Here is an 18,825-nt window from a genome sequence, read left to right as displayed (position 1 = left end):
CCACAGAGTTTATCAGATGTGTACAGGCAATTACTCCCCACAGTCAGCTTGTTTCAGCAAGTGCTACAAGACAGATGGAACTGGCACACTGAAACAGTTAAATAAAGTTTGTGACACTTTGGTCCATTGCCAAGAGGCATAAACATTTCTTTTGTATCAAAAGGCATAATTTGACAGTTTTTTGTGTTTTCCACACAAAAAGTGGTGAAGTTTTAGGCCACTGGCTTGGATATTACTGTATGCCACAGACATGTGATCCAACCATCCCCAGATGTGAAGCATCTCCAGTTTTAAAAGGAGAGCTCAATAAAAGGTCATAGTGCAGGTAGATCAAAAGCTCTTATGAATCTGAATAGGGCAACAAATACTTAGAGAACAGCTTCTAAAGAATATGAAATTCAAGGCTACATTTAATGCATATATTAAGGTGTATATTAGGCCAGAAGCTTCCTCTTACTAGTAATGCAAACGGTAAAGAAAAACTAGAAAGCCAAACAGCATCATTTCTCCTACATTTTCCTTAGCTATATTTCTCCTTTGTCAGCAAAGAGGCAGCTCAGCAAAGCTCAGAACTACTTTTGTCTTTTCCTGACAAAACAAATTTAGTTAGAACTTTCTGAAGTTATTGTCAAGCCTTACCTTACAACAATTTATGCAATTATGTGATTTTCCCCTCAGTACCACTGCTTCAGAACAAACAAGGTAAGAGGTTTGATCTGTCATAAATGAGCATTCCAAGCTTCCGGTTTCTGTTTCTGATTCAAATATTTACAGAACAATGAAAACCTGTAGATTACTCAGCAGGAAAAAAGAGAAGAGAAATGTAAATAAAGAATAACAAGTAATAAAAAGGATATAATCCCTGAAGGGAAAGGTAGGAGAAATTAGAGATCAGCAACTGGAACAGTGAAGAAAAAAGGTCAGAAGTCCTGAAGGATGTAATCATGATCCTATTTTAAAAAGGGAAAGGCTAAAATTGTGACTGATACAATGGCCTATGGGCCAATCCAGAAAGTCTGAAGTACCATAAATAAAATGGCTTTGTAGAACATCATCACTTGATGCTTCCTCTAGCTCCCAGGTCACAGCTTTGGCCAGAGACTGGTGTTGGGGAAGATTATTGTGAATTCTTAGCAGTGCCTGGGGGAAAGCTCTGCACTGCAGGCAGTCCTGGACACTGGTCAGGGTACAGCAAGCACACATCACTGTGGTCGAATTACACTATTTCTGCTTGGCCTCTATAGAGAAACCAGCTTATTTGGACTTGCTTTTCAGCTTCCTAGCCTTCTTTGGGGAGGAAATAATTTATGCTATGTCTTCAGAACACAAAGACCTATTGTCAAAGTCACAAGATGCCTGTTTGCCCTAACCAGGAGAGATCCTTTTTGGTGCAGGGGGAAGGGAAATCTTTCACTTGCATGGGGTCTCCCTTAGAAGCAGAATGGGGTTTTTTAACTATTATGATTATTTTTAAAAGCAACATAAGTTTAAAATAATTTACTTCAAAAATCTGAGCCAAAAGCTTGATTGTTGCTTTGCTAAGAGCTTCAAAAGTAGGTGAAAAAAATCCAAACTGAGTCTGGCCTGCAAAACTCCACCACTAGCATCAACCCCCTTTATTATTTTTAGTGGCTTCCCAGTAAAATCTCTAGCCTGCAACAAAATCAGATGTGGGTAGCTGTCAACCCTTAAAGCTAAACAGCTACAACTCTAGGCAGGTGGTTTTAAGAAAGACTTTTAGCTACACAGAAAAACTTGATGGGCTGGATAAAGCTGAATGCCCAATTTTTTTTGGCACTCAGTTCTCTTGTAGGATAGACAGCCAGCTTCAGGGTCCTGAGTTGTGTAATACTGTATAGATATTGGCCAGCTTCAGAGTCCTGAATTGTGTAAATATTTCCAAACATTTTGAGCCTGTCTGCCTTGCTGGACCACCCACAAGTACAGTTTGATGGCCATGGGAACAGTACCACCAACTACATTGGTTTTCATTGAACTCTACTGAATACACTTAACCTCCAGTGAACTGACAAAATTACTCCTCTGTGGAAGAAGATCCACACATGTCTGCCCAGCAGGAGATGCAGTAAGGCATCCTTTTGCAGGCAGAATGGCCCATCTCAGCTGCATCAGCTTTCATGGTTATGTTTTGCCCACCAGTTTAGCAACATGCAAGGGACACACTTGTGCTTTGCTCCCCAGGTAACAGTGGAAGTTCTTAACACAAAAATCTGTGTTTGTGGAAACAACATAGGCACCAGAAAACTTCATGGTAATTCAACTAATTGTTACACGTCACAAGAGAGGAGGAATTCGTAAGTGTTAATCAGCCTGAAGCTCATTTCAACTCCAACCATTCATTAGACTCTGAAGTTGAGCAGCAGGTTGTGTTTCACAGACTGAGTCAAAGATATGAATAAGGGGTAAAACACCCCCAGGTACCGGATGAGGTATTCTCAGGGTACAGGTCATGTAAGTGAAGTCATGTTGAGAACGAGTCATTTATGCCTCCTAGGGTGTAATCCCATGATGAAATACTTAGATTAAATCTTAGACTATTATCCCAGCATATCAACCCTGTCTGCTCTCAGCAGAGGTGTCTGAAGATCCTGTTTAAACTAGCTCATTTATCCAATCAAGACAGGAGAAACAAAAACATGAGAGCTCCTCTTGTGACTCTTGGGGATGCTGCTGTGCAGGGTCAGGAGTTGGACTTGATGATCCTCGTAGGCCCCTTCTAACTCATCTTATTCTGATTCTTTAAGTGCTTCCCTTGAAGATACCTTTCCATCTCAATGCCTGGTCCCTAATCCTTGATCTCTCTCAACTCCTGCTTCTCTCCTCTCTGTCTCTCCAAAGTCTTCCACAGGGAGCAAGTGGTCTGCTGTGGAAGGCCACTCCTGACACCAGGAAGTGCGAGAAAGTGAGCCTAACAGTCCTTGATTTATCTGAAGCATTTGCTGAGCGGATTATGTGTGGAGTCACTTCTTTCCTGACAATTAACTTCCATGGAGTTGTGCTGTCATGACATTTCACTGTCTGTATTCTCTCTGCAAATATGTCTGCAAATCTCTCACAGGCACTGGAAGTCACTCATGAACTACTCAATTACTGAGCCCTAGGTTTCAACCAAAAATATTTGTCCATTTAATATTTCACTACCAATGTGCTACTTCTGTGCTGGCTTCAATCAGGCTGTAAAGTACTTGTGATATCAAATATAATTCTTTCATAGCTGCAATTCCAAATTATGCCCCAATTTTATTTATACCTATTTTTAACTTAGTCCGAACAAGCCAGCACAGGCAGTACACGAGCTTTGGTCATTCAAGAAAAGAGCTTACATTCATCTCAAATCAAAGGTGCAGAACTAAGTAATTTCAAGTACAAGACTGTTCAAACAAGTCCTCATTACACTCTTCCAGAAGCATTACACAGAGGCAAGTAGATTGTGGGCAGTTTTAATACTGGGCTAGAAGGCACAGCAGTAGACTTGGTCCAAGAATCAATACAATGTCTTAAAATAAAAGAGAAGTTCTCTTTTGCATAACAATATTGGCCCAACACTCTCACAACACATTTTCCTACATGTCTCACCACCATTTGCTTAAGTCTCTAAATCAAGCAAACTGAGGCTGTCCTGAGCACAGCAGATAGACCTCGTACCACAAACATTTAAATGTTTACATCCCACCTGGTGAGGTGAAAGCAAAGCACTGAGGAACCTCACAGACCCTCAAGTTTTTATCTCTTTTCTTGCCATCTAATCTGAGCCAACTGTGTTCCCTACTCACCTGTCCTACATGCTCATTCCCACACTGGGCAACTCTTTTCAAACCCTGACTCTTCCTCTGTTGCTAATTCAGCACCCACTCTGACACAGCCATGGTGAGCAGGTCTGAGCAACCCAAAGGACTTGAGAGGAAATGGAAAAAACTTCTGACAGAGCAGCTCCCTGATCTGTGTGGCCATGTATCCAACTGATGCTGTTGGAGAGAGTGATTCTGGAGCAAATTGGGAATGGAAAGGCAAGTGGGAAGGATTCTTAAAGTGGTATTTTAAAGCAAGCTTGGCATTTCCACTATTCCTATCTGCCAAGCCAAACCATCAGCTGCCTAAAGTAGTCAGAAGAAGAAAATTGGTAACCCTGGCATTATACAAAAAGAGATCTCATTCTGAAACTTACTCATCTGAAGCTTGAATCCACTTCAGGACAGCCCTAAGCACCAGCCTGCAAGAAAATGAACAGCAAGGCCACTCTTGGCCTCTCTTGTTTAAAGCAGGGCAGCTATGAAGAACACAAAGTCTCATGGATGATTTTATGGGTTTTTTCTGCAATTAGTAATTGCTATGAATCCTAGCTAATATGTCTGGAACACATTACTTAGTCAGAGAACAAAATGTTGGACAGAAGTGTTGATACTATGTTTTCTCCTTTGACTTAACAGCTACAAACCCTTATAGCCAGCAAATACATATTGTCCAAATAGCCAGAAACACGATTAACACCAGAAAATCTAAGTCTCTATGACTCACTCTGAGCAAGTGCCAGGATGGATCATTTTTCTTTGCCCACCTAAACATAGCTCTTACATTAAAAGGGTTGTGACTTCATCTAATGACTGAACAGCAAAGGCTTCCAGCCTCTGATGAGAAGAGAAATGCCAAACATTTGCATATACAGGAGCTTTTTTTTTTAACTTCATAGTTCTTTCAGTCCCTTTCAGAGTTCCTCTGATCTGAACACTTATCTCTTATCTGGCACACTATACTGTAAATAAGCATGCAATCAAATCTGTCCTTTTGAGCTCTGATATACTTCAAGACAACAATTTCTTGGCAACTTTTTAAAGGAACTTAACCTATCCAGGTTTTCTACAGCTTAAACATGCCATTCCCACCTCTGCAAGATCTTCATCTAGACAGGTCACTCTTCAGATGCACACAGCAAGCAGGAGCCCTGGTGAAGGCTTGGTATAGATTCCTGCACTCCAACCCTGCTGGCACAGCCCTGAGCCTGCCTGGCCCTTCACTGCATGACTGGCAGCTGCTCGAGGCAGCAACACATTTGTGTCTGTTTGCCCTTTACAGACACATGTACACACACACATCTACCTGCCTGATCCCCTCTCCTCCGAAATCCTTGGCAGATGTCAAGGGTAGATTTACATGTTAGTTCATAATATTTACCTTTGTCAGCATATGTGGTCACTTCAGTTAGTCCTTATTGCTCCGAAAAAGCCAAAAGACCCTTATCCTTTCTAGAAATGTCAACGGGGGGGGGGGGGGGGGGGGGAGGAAATCAAAGTTGTCCACACATCAAATGCAAAAATTTTTTTCAAACAGATGTTTCTTCCACAAGTGTTCGGATTGACTAATGTTTTGGGTATAAAACCACTTCAATCAGTTGAAACACAGATCTAGATGATTGCTATGTAAGCAGAATTGACCACAAGAAAACTTCTAATGGTTTTGTTCATTCTGAGTACGGTTGGTTGACTGAAAATGCAATGTTGATTTTTTGTAGAGCTACAGTTTCCAGTAATTCCACATATAAACTGACAATGCATTTTGAAAATGTCCGAACTGCATCTGTCACCATTACATTTGCAGCATACCTTTACATATCTGTGTACTGATAAACAGAGCATTTCAGTATGTAGAGCTATATAACCAAAACAAATTCTGTGCTATTTTTTAAAGTTTAGTTTAACGAATGGAAGTAAAAAAAAAAAGATGGGAAACTTCAACCTGAGAATTTGGTATTTAAATCTGTAATGCAGCCTTTAAAGACCTGATTTAATTTTACAGGTATGAAATGAAGTTTCCCATTTTAAAACTCAACCTTCATCTATAAACATGATATTTCCTTACTTGCCAAGCCAACCCTTACTATCCAATCAGAAGGAAAGGATGGGGCTGTGTTTTCAAAGTGTACAACTCTGTACAATTCACACAGCTTTTGCTGAGCTAACTCAGGGAGTTAGCATATGGTTTTTGTTTGAAACAGGTTAGTAAAAACTAACTCTAGGGCATGCAGTAAGTTTTATTTGCCTCAGCTTCAAGTTGCTTAGAATTACCAACAGTAAAGCCTTGAGTCTGCTTTTCAAATGAGTTATATGCTCTGGATGTTTGACTACAGTAAAAAATATATCATTCAAGGTTAGCTTTATTCACTGGTGAAAAGTAGCTACTTCTCTTCCCAATGAAGAAGTAAAAAAAGTGAAATCCAGTTCTTCTGGAGCAGTAACTGTGGTGTTGTTCAGCTCCAGTTGCCCGTGCTAAAACATCTGACAGTTTTGGGTTTTTTTTACTGGAACTGAAGGGAGGCAGGTGTTACAATGACTGACACCAAAGCCAAGTGAACCCAGGTCTCAACTCCCAGACCTAACTCGTGGGTACAGGGTTTTAGCTTTACCAAACCCTAGACACCACTGTAATGCCAACAGCTGTCTGAAATTCGGCTTTCGGTAGGATTTCACCTTGCTTTAAAGGCCAGTTGCCACTTAATGGAGAATGACATTGAAATATTGTCCGTTTTTCACTCTAATACAAACAGTTGGGGCAATTATTTTCTAAGAGTTAAAGAGTTATTCTAACTCTCTCTGAAGCTTAACTGGGCTTCTTGTCAGAAAGGGCAAGATTGAAAAAGTCACATGTGAAGCACATATGACTTGCATATTCTCTAGATCATTTGGTGAAACTGTTTTGAAACAGCAATCCACACTCCTTCATTTTTCCACAGAGAGCTGATGGGAGACAGTGCTACCTTTGTTTTATTTCGGGGAACAGACAGCAATTTTGTCTAAATCTAAGGCTAATATAACAGACCAAGAATGAAATCCTGCACATCTTTGATGATTTCCAAGAGTTTCACAGGTATAAGCCACATGGAACACATTTGGCAGTCATTAACTCCACAGAAATATTATTTACTTCTCACGGTACTTTGGCACACAATCTCTGGACTAACACCTGAATGCAGTCCCTTTGTAACAGACAGTGGTAACAGCAGGGCATTTTTTGGTGTTGAACGGCTCAGTTCTGTCAGGAAATTGCACACTTCCTTCATAATGGTCTGATGGAGGCTCAAGTTGCTTTAGAAATTTATCTGGCCTTAAATACGACACATTATGCTTAATGCCCAAGTTCCTTGTGATGATTTTTTTTGTGTACAGGAAGAGAGATATGCCTGGAAAGCCAAATAGTTTTAATTTGGGTCTTTGAAAATTGACTTTACAGATTTTTTTTAAACTCTGAAAATTGGCATCATTAGAACAAAGAGATACCATTCCATGAAGTAAATCGAAAAAAATCATCAAAGAGTTAATGCATAATTGCTGTACCCTCTCTACTGAAAGACTCCCTTCAACACACCACCATGTGAATCAGTGACATCAGAAGCATTTTTACCACCAGTTACCCAATGCATTCTTATCTGCTTAAGGCAGACTCCAAGTAGGACATGTTTTGCTCATTAAAAATCACAACCTTCTAATGTGTCTATTAACTCTAAAGTGTCTAGTTGGGAATATGGCAAAAGCAGGGGATTACCAAGGTGAGACCATTGTGCACACTAATTCCTCTGCAAGCTCACTGTTCCCCTGCAGCAGTCAAATGGAGGCTTCTCCAAGCAGAAGACAGAAGCTTTTGCATTCAGCAAGAAAAATACACTGCAGACTGCAAAGCCTCTGCAAAGTGAACAATCTTGGCCACACTCTTACTGCAAACTATTCCACAGCTTTTGCCTCTAGAAAAATTACAGTGGAATTTCCATCCACAACAGCCAACACATTGGGGAGTAAACATGAACTCAAACAATGGCAATTTAAACTAAATTAGCTTGTACAATTTTCTCCTCTGTATATTAAATTAAAGGTTACATAGACACCTGATCTTGTGAACATGTTCTAAGAAAGTAAAATGACAATGCTTCATTTAAAAACCCCCAAAACCACAAACCACAAATTCCACAAATTCTTAATCACCTTTTGCATAACAAATGTACTAAACTATATACAGTTTTCAAACCACTTCATCAACATAGAGACAAGAGAAACCTCAGCTCACAGTGTGTTATGATGTGTAAGACAAACACTTTCCAAACAGAAAACTGGAAAAAGATTCCAATGACCTGTCTAAATGTCTTGGTCACAAATGGCTCACCCCCATCATCTCTGAGTCTACCTGGACTCACTGTGAGCAATGTGCATTACCATTTTCCTTTTCCTCTACTAGATAGTTCTGGGGAGTTCCATATACAGTTACAGTGTAATCTTTCCTTGTATAAAAAAGTAAACATGGCATAGTTAAAGACAGAATAAAACTGCTTTTAGCCCCCCCTGCCTTAATCCCATACAAAGTATCAAATACAAAGAATTTAGCAAAGAAATGTCAAGCACACAGCTATAGCGCTGCTGAATAAAGCTCAGAGAAATCTCAAATCCTCTTTCCTACTGGAAATTTTTGCCAAAAACATCATTTAGCAATACAATCAAGACAGAACAACATGGAAGAGGCAGAATTAACTTTTAAACTGACATAGGGAAGAAAATTTACCTGTTCTAACAAGTTTAAACCTCTGCTGCTCATAGGTAAGCTGATATTGTTACTTCACATCAATCAAAATGTTTCCTGCATTTTACCCTTAGTGCACTTAAGTCTGAAATTCAAGTTAAGAGCTTCTGCACACTCTGGTATCACACTTCAATATCTGACGTCTCTGTGGTCTGTTTTAAGACTTTAAGGCATTGACACCTTCTAGCAGGTTTACAGGAACACAACAGGCATATTAAAACGGTGGAACAATTTATAGCAACTTGCTTTTTAAAATATAATCAGCAATAGAAAAGAAAATCAGATCATATAAAAAAGGATGCTTATTAATAATACTCATTTTATTGGAAGCAATGTAAAAACATTTAGAAGTCAGTATCAGACTGAAGCACACATCTGTTATACAATACAAAAATTAAGAAGATGTCTGAAGGAGTATATTTATCAGGCAGTTTCTTCCTAAACCTCACTGCTTCTGCAGGTAGAAGGATTCAGTCTCCTATAAAATATACAGATACCGGTGATTATTTAAATATATATCTAACAAAATCTGTGGGAGAAAGATTCACTATATGGGGAAGTTTATTCCAATACAATATTCCTATCACTAAACTCATAAAGTGGCTTTAAAATAGTAATGCCCCAGACATGTTCTGTCTTCTGGTATTCCCAGGGCTAAAACAAAGATTTATGTAACTCAGAATAAAAATTCTAGATCCATTTGACAGAGAAATATAGATTTAAAATCCAAATAAAATGGAAGGTGTCCTTAAATTGCTAGTTCCTGAAAGGGAAATTGAGAAGCAGAAATTTTTTTGGTAAGGACACTATTCTTGTGTTTCTGGTGATTAAAATACAGCACCTGGAATATCCTTGAAACAAGGAAATGCGCCTTCCAATCCCTCTGTCCCTCATGATCCCCCCCCCCCCCCCCCCCCCCCATGCAGGCTGGAATAAACCCACTCACATTTCAACCTGACAATGCTGCAAATTTTCTCAAACAAATGGCTGAAGGAACTGCAAGCAAAGATATTGCTGCAGGAGAAGGTAAAACAGGGCCAGTAACTTCTACCTCTTCTACCTGCAGTGTCTTGGTAATGTTTAAAACTAAGAGAACGAAAAATTGGAGGAAGTTTTCATCAGAATGCTCCAAGTCTCAAAATAGAGCACAGTTATCCAATGCAACAGTACCCACATGTATTTATAGAACTTTTTAAACACAAGAGAAAATTACCACTGAAAAGTTTCGTTATAACAGAAGTGTTCTTACAGCCGTTTGTAGTACTGTGGCTAAGGTTAACATAATAAAACTGAAAAAGAGACACACATCACACAAACCAACCAGCAACAGGACTTTCCATTCACAGCAGAAAGAACTCATTTTCTATGCAAAACCATGAGACTAAAAACACAAAATGCCTTAAGGAAGGCTAAAGGACTGGCATGCACAGGCTGGAATAAACCCACTCGCATTTCAACCTGACAATGCTGTGAATATTCCCAAACAACTGGCTCGAGCAACTGCGTGCAAGCTCCCCGAGTGAGGTGCTACTTACTTCAGAATCCTGTAAAAAATCCACTTGTCTGCCTTTACACAAAGAGGACAGAAAGAAGGTACAGATGCAGCAAAAGGGGTCAAAATCTTCTCAAAGTAGTTACTGATAACGCCTGTAGCTCTCTTTGGTCAAGTACTTCATAATTCTTGTTTTAAAGAAGTTTCTCGCGTCAGCTAAGATTCTTTTCCCAAGGACCTAACACTCACCCACTTGGAAAACCGAAAAGTGACTTCACAAAAGTTACCAAATATCAACATGCATGGCTGGCAAGTACATGTGCAGTCAAGATGATTCAGATAAGTCAGATAAATTTAGAACAGCGCTTTCCTAAAAGCGTGCGTTCACCAAATGCAGTAAATATGCAGGAGCTATATCCAAGTGCTGATTCCAAACATCAGAGCAAAAAATTTATTAGTGAAAATCTCCTTTTAAGAGTTCGCTGCCATCTGAAGTTCTCTACAGCGTTATTCCTTGATCTGCCTTTAGTATTTCCATCCATCACTGGATTTATCCACATAAAAAGCTATAGGCTCTCCAACCTCTGAGGACTAAGCCAAATGCAGTGTGGCAACTTCACATAGGACCAGCCTTTTATGGTTGGAACAGTAGAGCTTTGATACAGCTAATCTACCATAAATAGCTCTTGAAACTCAGAAGGATCAAATCAGCTGTTGCAACAGTCCCAGCCTGTAGCTGCTTCAAATCCAATTATACTGTCAACTCTGTGTTGCAGCTCTCCCTTTTATTCCCCCCATACAAAACATTTTCAGTCCTCCTCCTGACAGAAATTAGAAGCTGTTAAAGCAAACACAGCAAAATCAAACCCATTAAATGAATTTTGAACAGATGCACAAGTATTTTTACAATTACCTTAAGGAAGACAAGTTTTACTCTCTTAAAAAACAGCTTAAGTACTTGACGCCCATAAAAAAAAGAAGTTATCAGCCCTGACTTATAAAGCAAACACATAATTTGAAATAAGCAAACAGTTCCAAGAGCAGCAAGCACAGCTTTAAAAGGTGGGTTAAACTAAGCAGATAAACTTAATGGAGAACTATCCATGTCCCAGATTAAGGCATAAGGCACTGAATTGCTTACATATTTTTCTGTAACCTAAATACACTTGAGAAGTACTAGAATACCCTGTTATAAATCCCTAAATTACAATCTTTCCTTTCAGGTAGTTAGAACCATTTTCCCACAAAGAAGTTGAGAACTATAATTTAAGAATTCTTGCAGAATTAAAAGCTTCCAAAATATATGTTTACTAACCATATAAGTTGGTATAACTGAAAATTACCACTAGGACTACAAGAGCATAGTAATTACGGAGAAACCAGCGCAGTTGCATTACAAAAAAGCAGGTTTGGATCCAACAAAACATTGGTGAGCAGTATTATCTTCATGGTTCACCTCACAGTGCAAAGAAACAGTGCACAATGCAAGCAGGTAAGTATATGCAAATAAAAGGGGTTTTTTCAAACATATATTATTAACATCCCACCAGTCTTTCCAAACATTACATCCCAAAACATCAATTACTCCAGTGCAGCACAGGAACTCTGGTACTTCGAAGGGGAAGAAGTGTCTTGTGGACAAAGCCTGTATCTCGATCTCCCACAGGCATGTAAATTCTGAATATTGCCAGGGCATCCTCCTAAAATACTGGGCAGGACACCTACATCTAGGCATCCACCCTTCTTATTCAAGCAAGGGTAGAAGAGGATTGCCAATTCCTGGTATAAAAACTGCTTTAAGGGCCTCTAGAAGCTACTTTAATGGAAGGGCCAAAATACAAAAATTGTCATCTTCCACTTAATGGAAAATTGTCAGCCGTATACCATCTTAATAGTCTTCTTCATGCTTGTATTAAATTTTATCATCTCAGTTAAAGGGCCTGGGTTTTAACTCATTTACAAAGCATGTAACATCCCTTGAACACAAAAAGAGTCACTAGTTACCTACAAAAACACCAACAAAACAACCTCAATTAAGTGTGGGTGGGTGAAATGAACTGGTTTGCTGTCTCCTCTAAATTGTGCATGAAGAACCCAGCTGGGTCACCTTCTGGAACTCTCAGTAAAGTCAAAGAGCTATACAAAGGTACAGTCAGTTTTCTCTTTAGGACCTAGCAAATGCCCAAGGAATCAATTCAGATACATGCAGGACAGTGAGCTTTTCATTAGCATGGAGTAAACTCAGCATGTGACAAGCAGATAAAACAGACCATCAAGATCTGCCTGAGTAAGTTTATCACTTTGTATAGAACTTGTAGAACATGTCACATTATGCGTCTGCATTGTGGTGAAAAAAAATAGCTGAACCAACTGCTGACAAAAGTTCAACAGAGCTCTTAAAAATGCAGAAGGCATGCTTGCAGCTGGTATAGAGAAAGAGCAGCCGAGAGCATTCTGCCACAGCACAACCACTGGTGCTTTATGCTCTATCCATAACCATTAAAATCCAAGGTCTTTTATTACTGTGGAATTCGAAGGATGCAAGTTATGACATGGAAACACACCCCCTCTCTAGAAGCAAGACAGGGACCACTTGTTTCTTTTATAGAAACCACTCTACATTCATTCTCCATATCATGCAAGAAACTATGTTGAAGATTTCATGTTTGTACCCAATTAAAAAAAAAATTAAAATCCTGCATCTGCTTTTTCATAGAACATAGGCTTCCCTGACTACAAGCACATAAAACAGAGCTGCCTACTACACAAATACAGCAGTTTCTTCTTCTTCCTCCCCAATACAAAATTCCTGTAAACATAGAGGAAGCCACAGACAATCCATTAGTTAACCACTATCCCTTTACAACAAGCCTAACATCTAGAATGTATCTTCCAGATACTATCAGCTCTATCATCAAAGAGAGTGAGACAACACACACTTCTCAGGCCACAGGTTCTGCCCCAATGAAGACAGAAGTACAAATTAACAGACACACTTTTGATTCTGAGGTCTTGCTTGGGAGGAGAGGATATGTGCTTCAATGAGTAACAGTCAAGAAATAACACCAGGGTAACACTCAGTGAAGAGCACACTACATGCAAAGTCTGGATTAAGCATTCTCTTATTTAACAAGTCAGCTTCCCAGTTTATAGATAGCTTCTTTTCAGCTGGTGGGGGGAGGGGGAGAAGAAACTTCCCAGAAAGAAAAAAACCCAGACAAATTTAATAAAAAGCGACTTACCAGCATCCATTGTTAGAATCATGACCCCACTTCTGTGTCCCAGGAAGCAGGAAGCCTTACCCATCCAGTGTATGCGAATGACTCAGAAGGACAGCATGGCTTTGTTTCAGCTTATATCTTCTGGCTCATTCACCCCTCCTCCCTTTCGTGGGATAAAAGTGTTGCCTGTGCCTGGCCATCCCCATTGGCTCAGCTAGGGGAACCTACCCATTTAGCACATTCGAGTTTCTGTGAGAGCCTAAAATGACTCACAGAGGATTTTCTATTTATCTTAAAAACATGCCAAACACCAACAACGCCAAAAAGAAAAAAACACCCCAAACCCAACACAAACACTTTCTGTCTTTCTGGGAGAAGAAATCATTCATTCTTTCACTATCAGACACAAATTACAGTGATGTTATTGCCACGGGGATGAACAATTTCCTGCTCTCTGAATAGAGGAAAAGGTGGTAAATCAGGGAGGACGGTCCCACAGTCTTCAGTAAAACCCCCAGTTCAGCTGCATAGTCTGTCCATGGGAACAAAGCCAAGTGTTTTGTGTCAAAGCCCATGCCCCCCAGCCCAGCTTATCTTTAATGCAAACTGTATATAATCCCAAAATTAAGCATGTCCTGGTTTGCTAGGGAGGATTTGCTCTTCCATTTTATTTTTAAATAGGCAGAACAGTAAAAGATTATTGTCTTACTGAAGACACACACCCAGACTCTACAGGTTTAACTCCGCAGGAGGAAAAGTAAGTAATAGTTTCTAAATCTCCAGGATTCTCTAGGTGTAATAATTGGTATAATCTAGGCTCTGCCTGAAGAACTTGGAAAGCTGTTACAATCTATTTGTGAGCCTTCTCTCTAGTGAGAGAATAGTGTTAAAAAAACCCCAAAACTATCTGGTCAAGAGATATCACAACCCGTTGTTAATTTTGATCAAACCACAGGACAGCTTAAAAAGTGCATTTGGGTGAGCAGCTGGAGGGGGAAAGGAATTTGTTTTTTTCTATATTGCAAAATCCTTAAGAATTGACAGTCAGACCCCGAGAGGGAGTTGCTGTGTCCTGGCACTATAAACTGTCAACAGACCTGATATCTGTCCTTAGGGATTCAGCAAGCACAAAGAATGAAACACCGGTGTTCCTTGCCTCTGATAAGAACTACCTTTTCTAAATAAAGCGTGGACATATTAGGCTACTGTCTCACCACATTACTCACAGCAGATAACCCAAGATTCATAACTCTGCGATACAACCACAAGTGTATTTTGGAAGTGTTGCTTGTGGTTGTTGAAATAAACAGAGCACTCTCTCTCCTGTCTCCTTCTGTTTTTAGAAAAGGTATCAGTTGCAAGTCACAAACACCAAGGTTTGTAGACACTACTAATGAAGTCAGAATCCACAATTCAAAGAAATTAACAAAAGCAGTACAATTGAATCATCACTTCTCAGATTTCTTGACCCTCTCTCACTTTGCAGTGTGGCTTTACAGCAACACACTTGAGGAACAACAGTTTGGGGGGAAACAAATTCCTAAGGTTGAAAATTTCTGATGTTTTCTGTAGGTTGCTGCAATAAAAGCTTTGGGAAGAGGCATGAGTAATCCAGATCCCCAAAACAAAAATGAAATCTTTCAGTGAAGAGAAATTAGGGACAAATAACCCAGGCGGACAGGCTGCTCCTCAAAAGCCATACTACAGAAAGAAGCGCAGTGTCAGAACTGAATGCATTAGTGGCTTCATCCAAAGTTTACAATTCTCAAATAGTCAGGACGCCGTTTTGACCACAATAAATAGGTAAGGATATTTGACAACAACCCAGGCCATGTGCAGAGACACATGTTAACTTTTGGGACTGATAACAGGCATAGCTTCTTTCTTACCAATAATTATTAGTCTGAAGAAAAATGCAGCAGTAAGGAAGATGCTTTTGCACTCTTGCTATTCCACCCTTTTTCACCGGACATCTTCATTAAAAATTTCCAGTGGTATAGGTAAAATTCATGACAACAAAAAACAGTTTTGAGGATGCCTTCAAGTAATGCAATCTCAAAGCCTGGGAGAGAGTGTATGGAGAAAATGGCATAACACTTGTCCTTACCAACAAGGTAGAAGGGAAAGAGCTGGTAGACCTTTAAGTACAACTGAAGACCTCAACTATCTGCACAAGACACCAGGCTAACCCAACATTAACTCTCCCATCCTCAAGTAAACTGAGCATGAGTAACACTGCCAGAGAATATCAGGCACAACAAGTCCTATGCCAAACAAACACATTTTAAGAAAAGCATTATCATATGTTGTGTAAGAGTAAACCACTTTCGACAGGATGACATTTCCTGTAAGCTTGGCTTTTGCAATAAGTCCAGTACCATTGTCCTGGAACAGTAAAATGCAGAAGTTCAAACAAATTGTTCTGAAAACAGAAAAAAAAACAAACAAAAAAAACCCCAAAAAAACCCAAAACCCACAAAACAAAACAAAACTGCTGCGTCAGCAATGGATTGTGAGGTAGTGTATGCACTATTTTTTAAAATAGTGGAAGCATTAATAATTCAGCTTAGAAAGTATTTGGAAAAGCAGCTGAATTGAAACCATAGTAGAGAGGAACAATATTACTGATATCCTAGAAAATAAACAGGAAATACATCAAATTGCCTTTATCCTCAGAATGGAAAAGATGAAGTTTTCAGTTAGGCTAGCAAGAACACTAACCTGAAGGGGACTGCTGCACAGACATAAGATTTACAAAAGCTGGGCATCCCCAATGTTCCAATTCCATTCTAGATGGCAGAAATTAAGCACTTCACTGTTCTTCAAGCTACATTAGCCAGCAAGAGTTGGCTGAAATTGATGTAATTAAAAATACACCAGTATTAGAAGGAACACTGTAGGTTTCCTCACATATAAGCAAGGCTGCTGAAGTGTGCAGCAAGACAGCACAAGAATTTGCACATGAAGCCTTGGCTTTGTTGACTTTGTGGAAGCTATGCAATACAGACAGCACATGATAAATGGTATGCTGCTAGCAAAGTTAACATACTATAAATTAAAAAAACAGATACCTGTCCATAAACCGTTTCTATTGTAATGCTATGAAAAGAGTGTGGGTATAAGTGACTCATCTGATTGTGCACATTTCCCAGTTCTAAAGTCAGCTGGCCAGTCCTAGATGCAACTCCAGCAATGAAGCAGAAAGCTGGTCATGACCTCTAGATATTCACCGATTTTTTCCCATAATTTTTCAGTCTGATAATCTGAAGTCCATCTAATTGCTTAATGAATATATATTATAAGGGAGTAACAGGTACAGTAAATACTGCAAGTATTCCAAGATGCTGTGCAAAAACATGATCACATTCCTCTGAAGACTATATCCAAATAGGCCATGGCTTAGTTATCTGAGAAGGTCCAGCTATGCCACATCAAGTGTGCAAATTGCATACTGTTAACAAACTCTAGTCCTGTAGATTCTCTACTAAAATAAACCTCATTTTTGTTGCTGATTTTTTTTAAATACAGAACACTCATTCACATGGTTGAATAGCATCATCTTCTGAAGCCTACAACCATTTTACGATGGTATATACCAAGAAACAAGGCCAGTAAGAAATTCTCTGAAGGCTTGACTTGAGTCTTTGTTGAAAGAAGTTAAGTCCATATTAACCTTAAAAATTAAATTCCCATGACTGTTCACATAGTTTTCAGTACCTGCATTAGTCTTGCAAGAATATGCTACTCCTGCTCACCTTCATTAAATTATTCACTGCATAGAAAGTATGCAGCTAATAACTGTGATATGATGTGCTTGTTCTAATATTTTTGGAGGAGACTTTATTCATATGCTTTAATCCTGAATTGTCAAGATTCAGTTCATGTTTTCCATGATCATGGTCCAAGCTCAAATCTTCAGGAATCAAGGTTAGGTTTTGCTTTTCTACTGCAAGGCCTTACAACTTTTTAGGCTTTCGATCACATGTAAGAAAGAGCAAGCACTGTTGTCAGTCTCTCACTTTCCTTCTTTTTAAGTAAGATGTTAAAAGATGATGATTTCATTCAAACCTCTTCTCTTTATACAGTGTTCTCCCAGACTTCAGAAGCTATGACAATCTGCAAGTAAAACAGCTCTCACATAATTCTGGAGCAACAACTGAAATGGTGCCTTTCATACCTCTGGGAGAAAACTTAGTCTACATGTGGCAAGAGAGCTAACAGGATGACAGCTCTTGCCTGGCAGTATGACCAGAATTAGACATCAATTCTGTTTTAGGAAGGTTAAAAGATAGACCATCTATATACTTACTTTGCTGATTCAAAACCTCTGAGACATTCCTGATCATGTCCAAGAAATCACATCTGTCCAGTAACAAAAATTACACAATTCTCCAAGAGCATGATTAATCCCACACTTTACAAAAATTTTGCAAGCTCTGCCTTTGTGGGACCAACAGAACCTGCTATGCACTTGAACACTCAAAAAGGTTCCTTTTGTTATTGGTTTGTGTTCACATAGGGAAATGCTTTTCCATAGCTAAGATTTGAAAAAAAACCTGAACCAAATCTAAATTGCAAATATTTAATCAAAAGTCTGCCACATGAAGAGTGGGCAACATGAAAGAATGTACAGATGTGTAATTAATTAAAATATTACATTTGAAAGAATTGTACATGATCTAGAATGGTTGAAGCTACTCTGTTTTAGAATATTTGGAAGAAGGAATAATAGAAAGGCTAGAACAGGAGGTCCATCTTAGCTGCCTGCTAGTGAATTCTGAAAAGAAGTTTCAGGAACTCTTATTGCATCTTCTTCATTGAATAACATTTCTTCCCAAGGCAGCATTAGCACCTCCTAGGTATTTAAATACCACTCAGCTTTTCTGAAGGTCCTATGGGCTACTCTGGAATCTTAACTATCATATCACTGCATTTTATTGAAGTACGAATGAAATAGAAGGCACATACAGATTCTTCTTTAAATGTTTGATACAAACACCTCCAGAAAAAAAAAGAAGAAAAACAACAACCCATAGTTCTTGGTTCAGATCTGCATATATTTTTCAGCAAACTCTACCTTACATCCCAGCCATCCAGGCCTGACCCTCAAGGTACAACTGCATCACCTTGTCCAGGTGGCTCACAGTCCAAAGGCAGTCCTCCTTCTACAAGAAACAGACACAACAAAGCATGGGTAAGAACCACAATGCATCCCAGGATATGGCAATCATTTCTGAACTAGCAGGCAGATGCACAAAGGGGATGAACTGATGGACTGCAAGGGCTGAGGCAGCTTAGAGCATATTGCTACCTTGCCCACTCTTATAGACAGGAACTGAACTTTCCCTTAGCCATCCCACAGGAAGTCTTTATTATTATATGTTCAGTCTTTCAATAAGGTCAAGCAGCACTGGAAATAATAACAAAACCAGAAGCATCTACCAAAATACTATTACCCTCAAAATCCTTAATTTGAAACATCACTAGATCCAACTGAAAAAGCCAATTCTCTTTCTAGAACCACAGCAACCAGGA

At 39.3% G+C, this 18,825-nt stretch overlaps 1 protein-coding gene across 12 annotated transcripts in view; it reads right to left on the bottom strand.

Moving 5' to 3' along the window:
- The window catches only part of SVIL (supervillin), a 134,540-nt gene that overhangs the window by 87,871 nt on the left and 27,844 nt on the right, over positions 1-18,825 (bottom strand). For 4 of the 12 annotated variants that reach the window (XM_066199721.1, XM_066199769.1, XM_066199743.1 and 1 more), the window contains exon 1: positions 13,312-13,390. In XM_066199721.1, coding sequence (XP_066055818.1) covers positions 13,312-13,375 — 64 coding nt within the window. In that variant the 5' untranslated portion in view covers positions 13,376-13,390. Of the gene's footprint in view, positions 1-13,311; positions 13,391-18,416; positions 18,456-18,825 lie in introns of those variants that run through there. The other 8 variants (XM_066199761.1, XM_066199728.1, XM_066199735.1 and 5 more) reach the window with 6 other exon arrangements.

Source organism: Chamaea fasciata, unplaced genomic scaffold (genome assembly GCF_029207755.1).
Source record: "Chamaea fasciata isolate MVZ Bird 193981 ecotype frontalis unplaced genomic scaffold, bChaFas1.0.hap1 SCAF_1, whole genome shotgun sequence".
Classification (NCBI taxonomy): Eukaryota; Metazoa; Chordata; class Aves; order Passeriformes; family Sylviidae; genus Chamaea; species Chamaea fasciata.
Note: the sequence above shows the minus strand (reverse complement) of the source record. Positions and strands in the feature narration are given on the sequence as shown.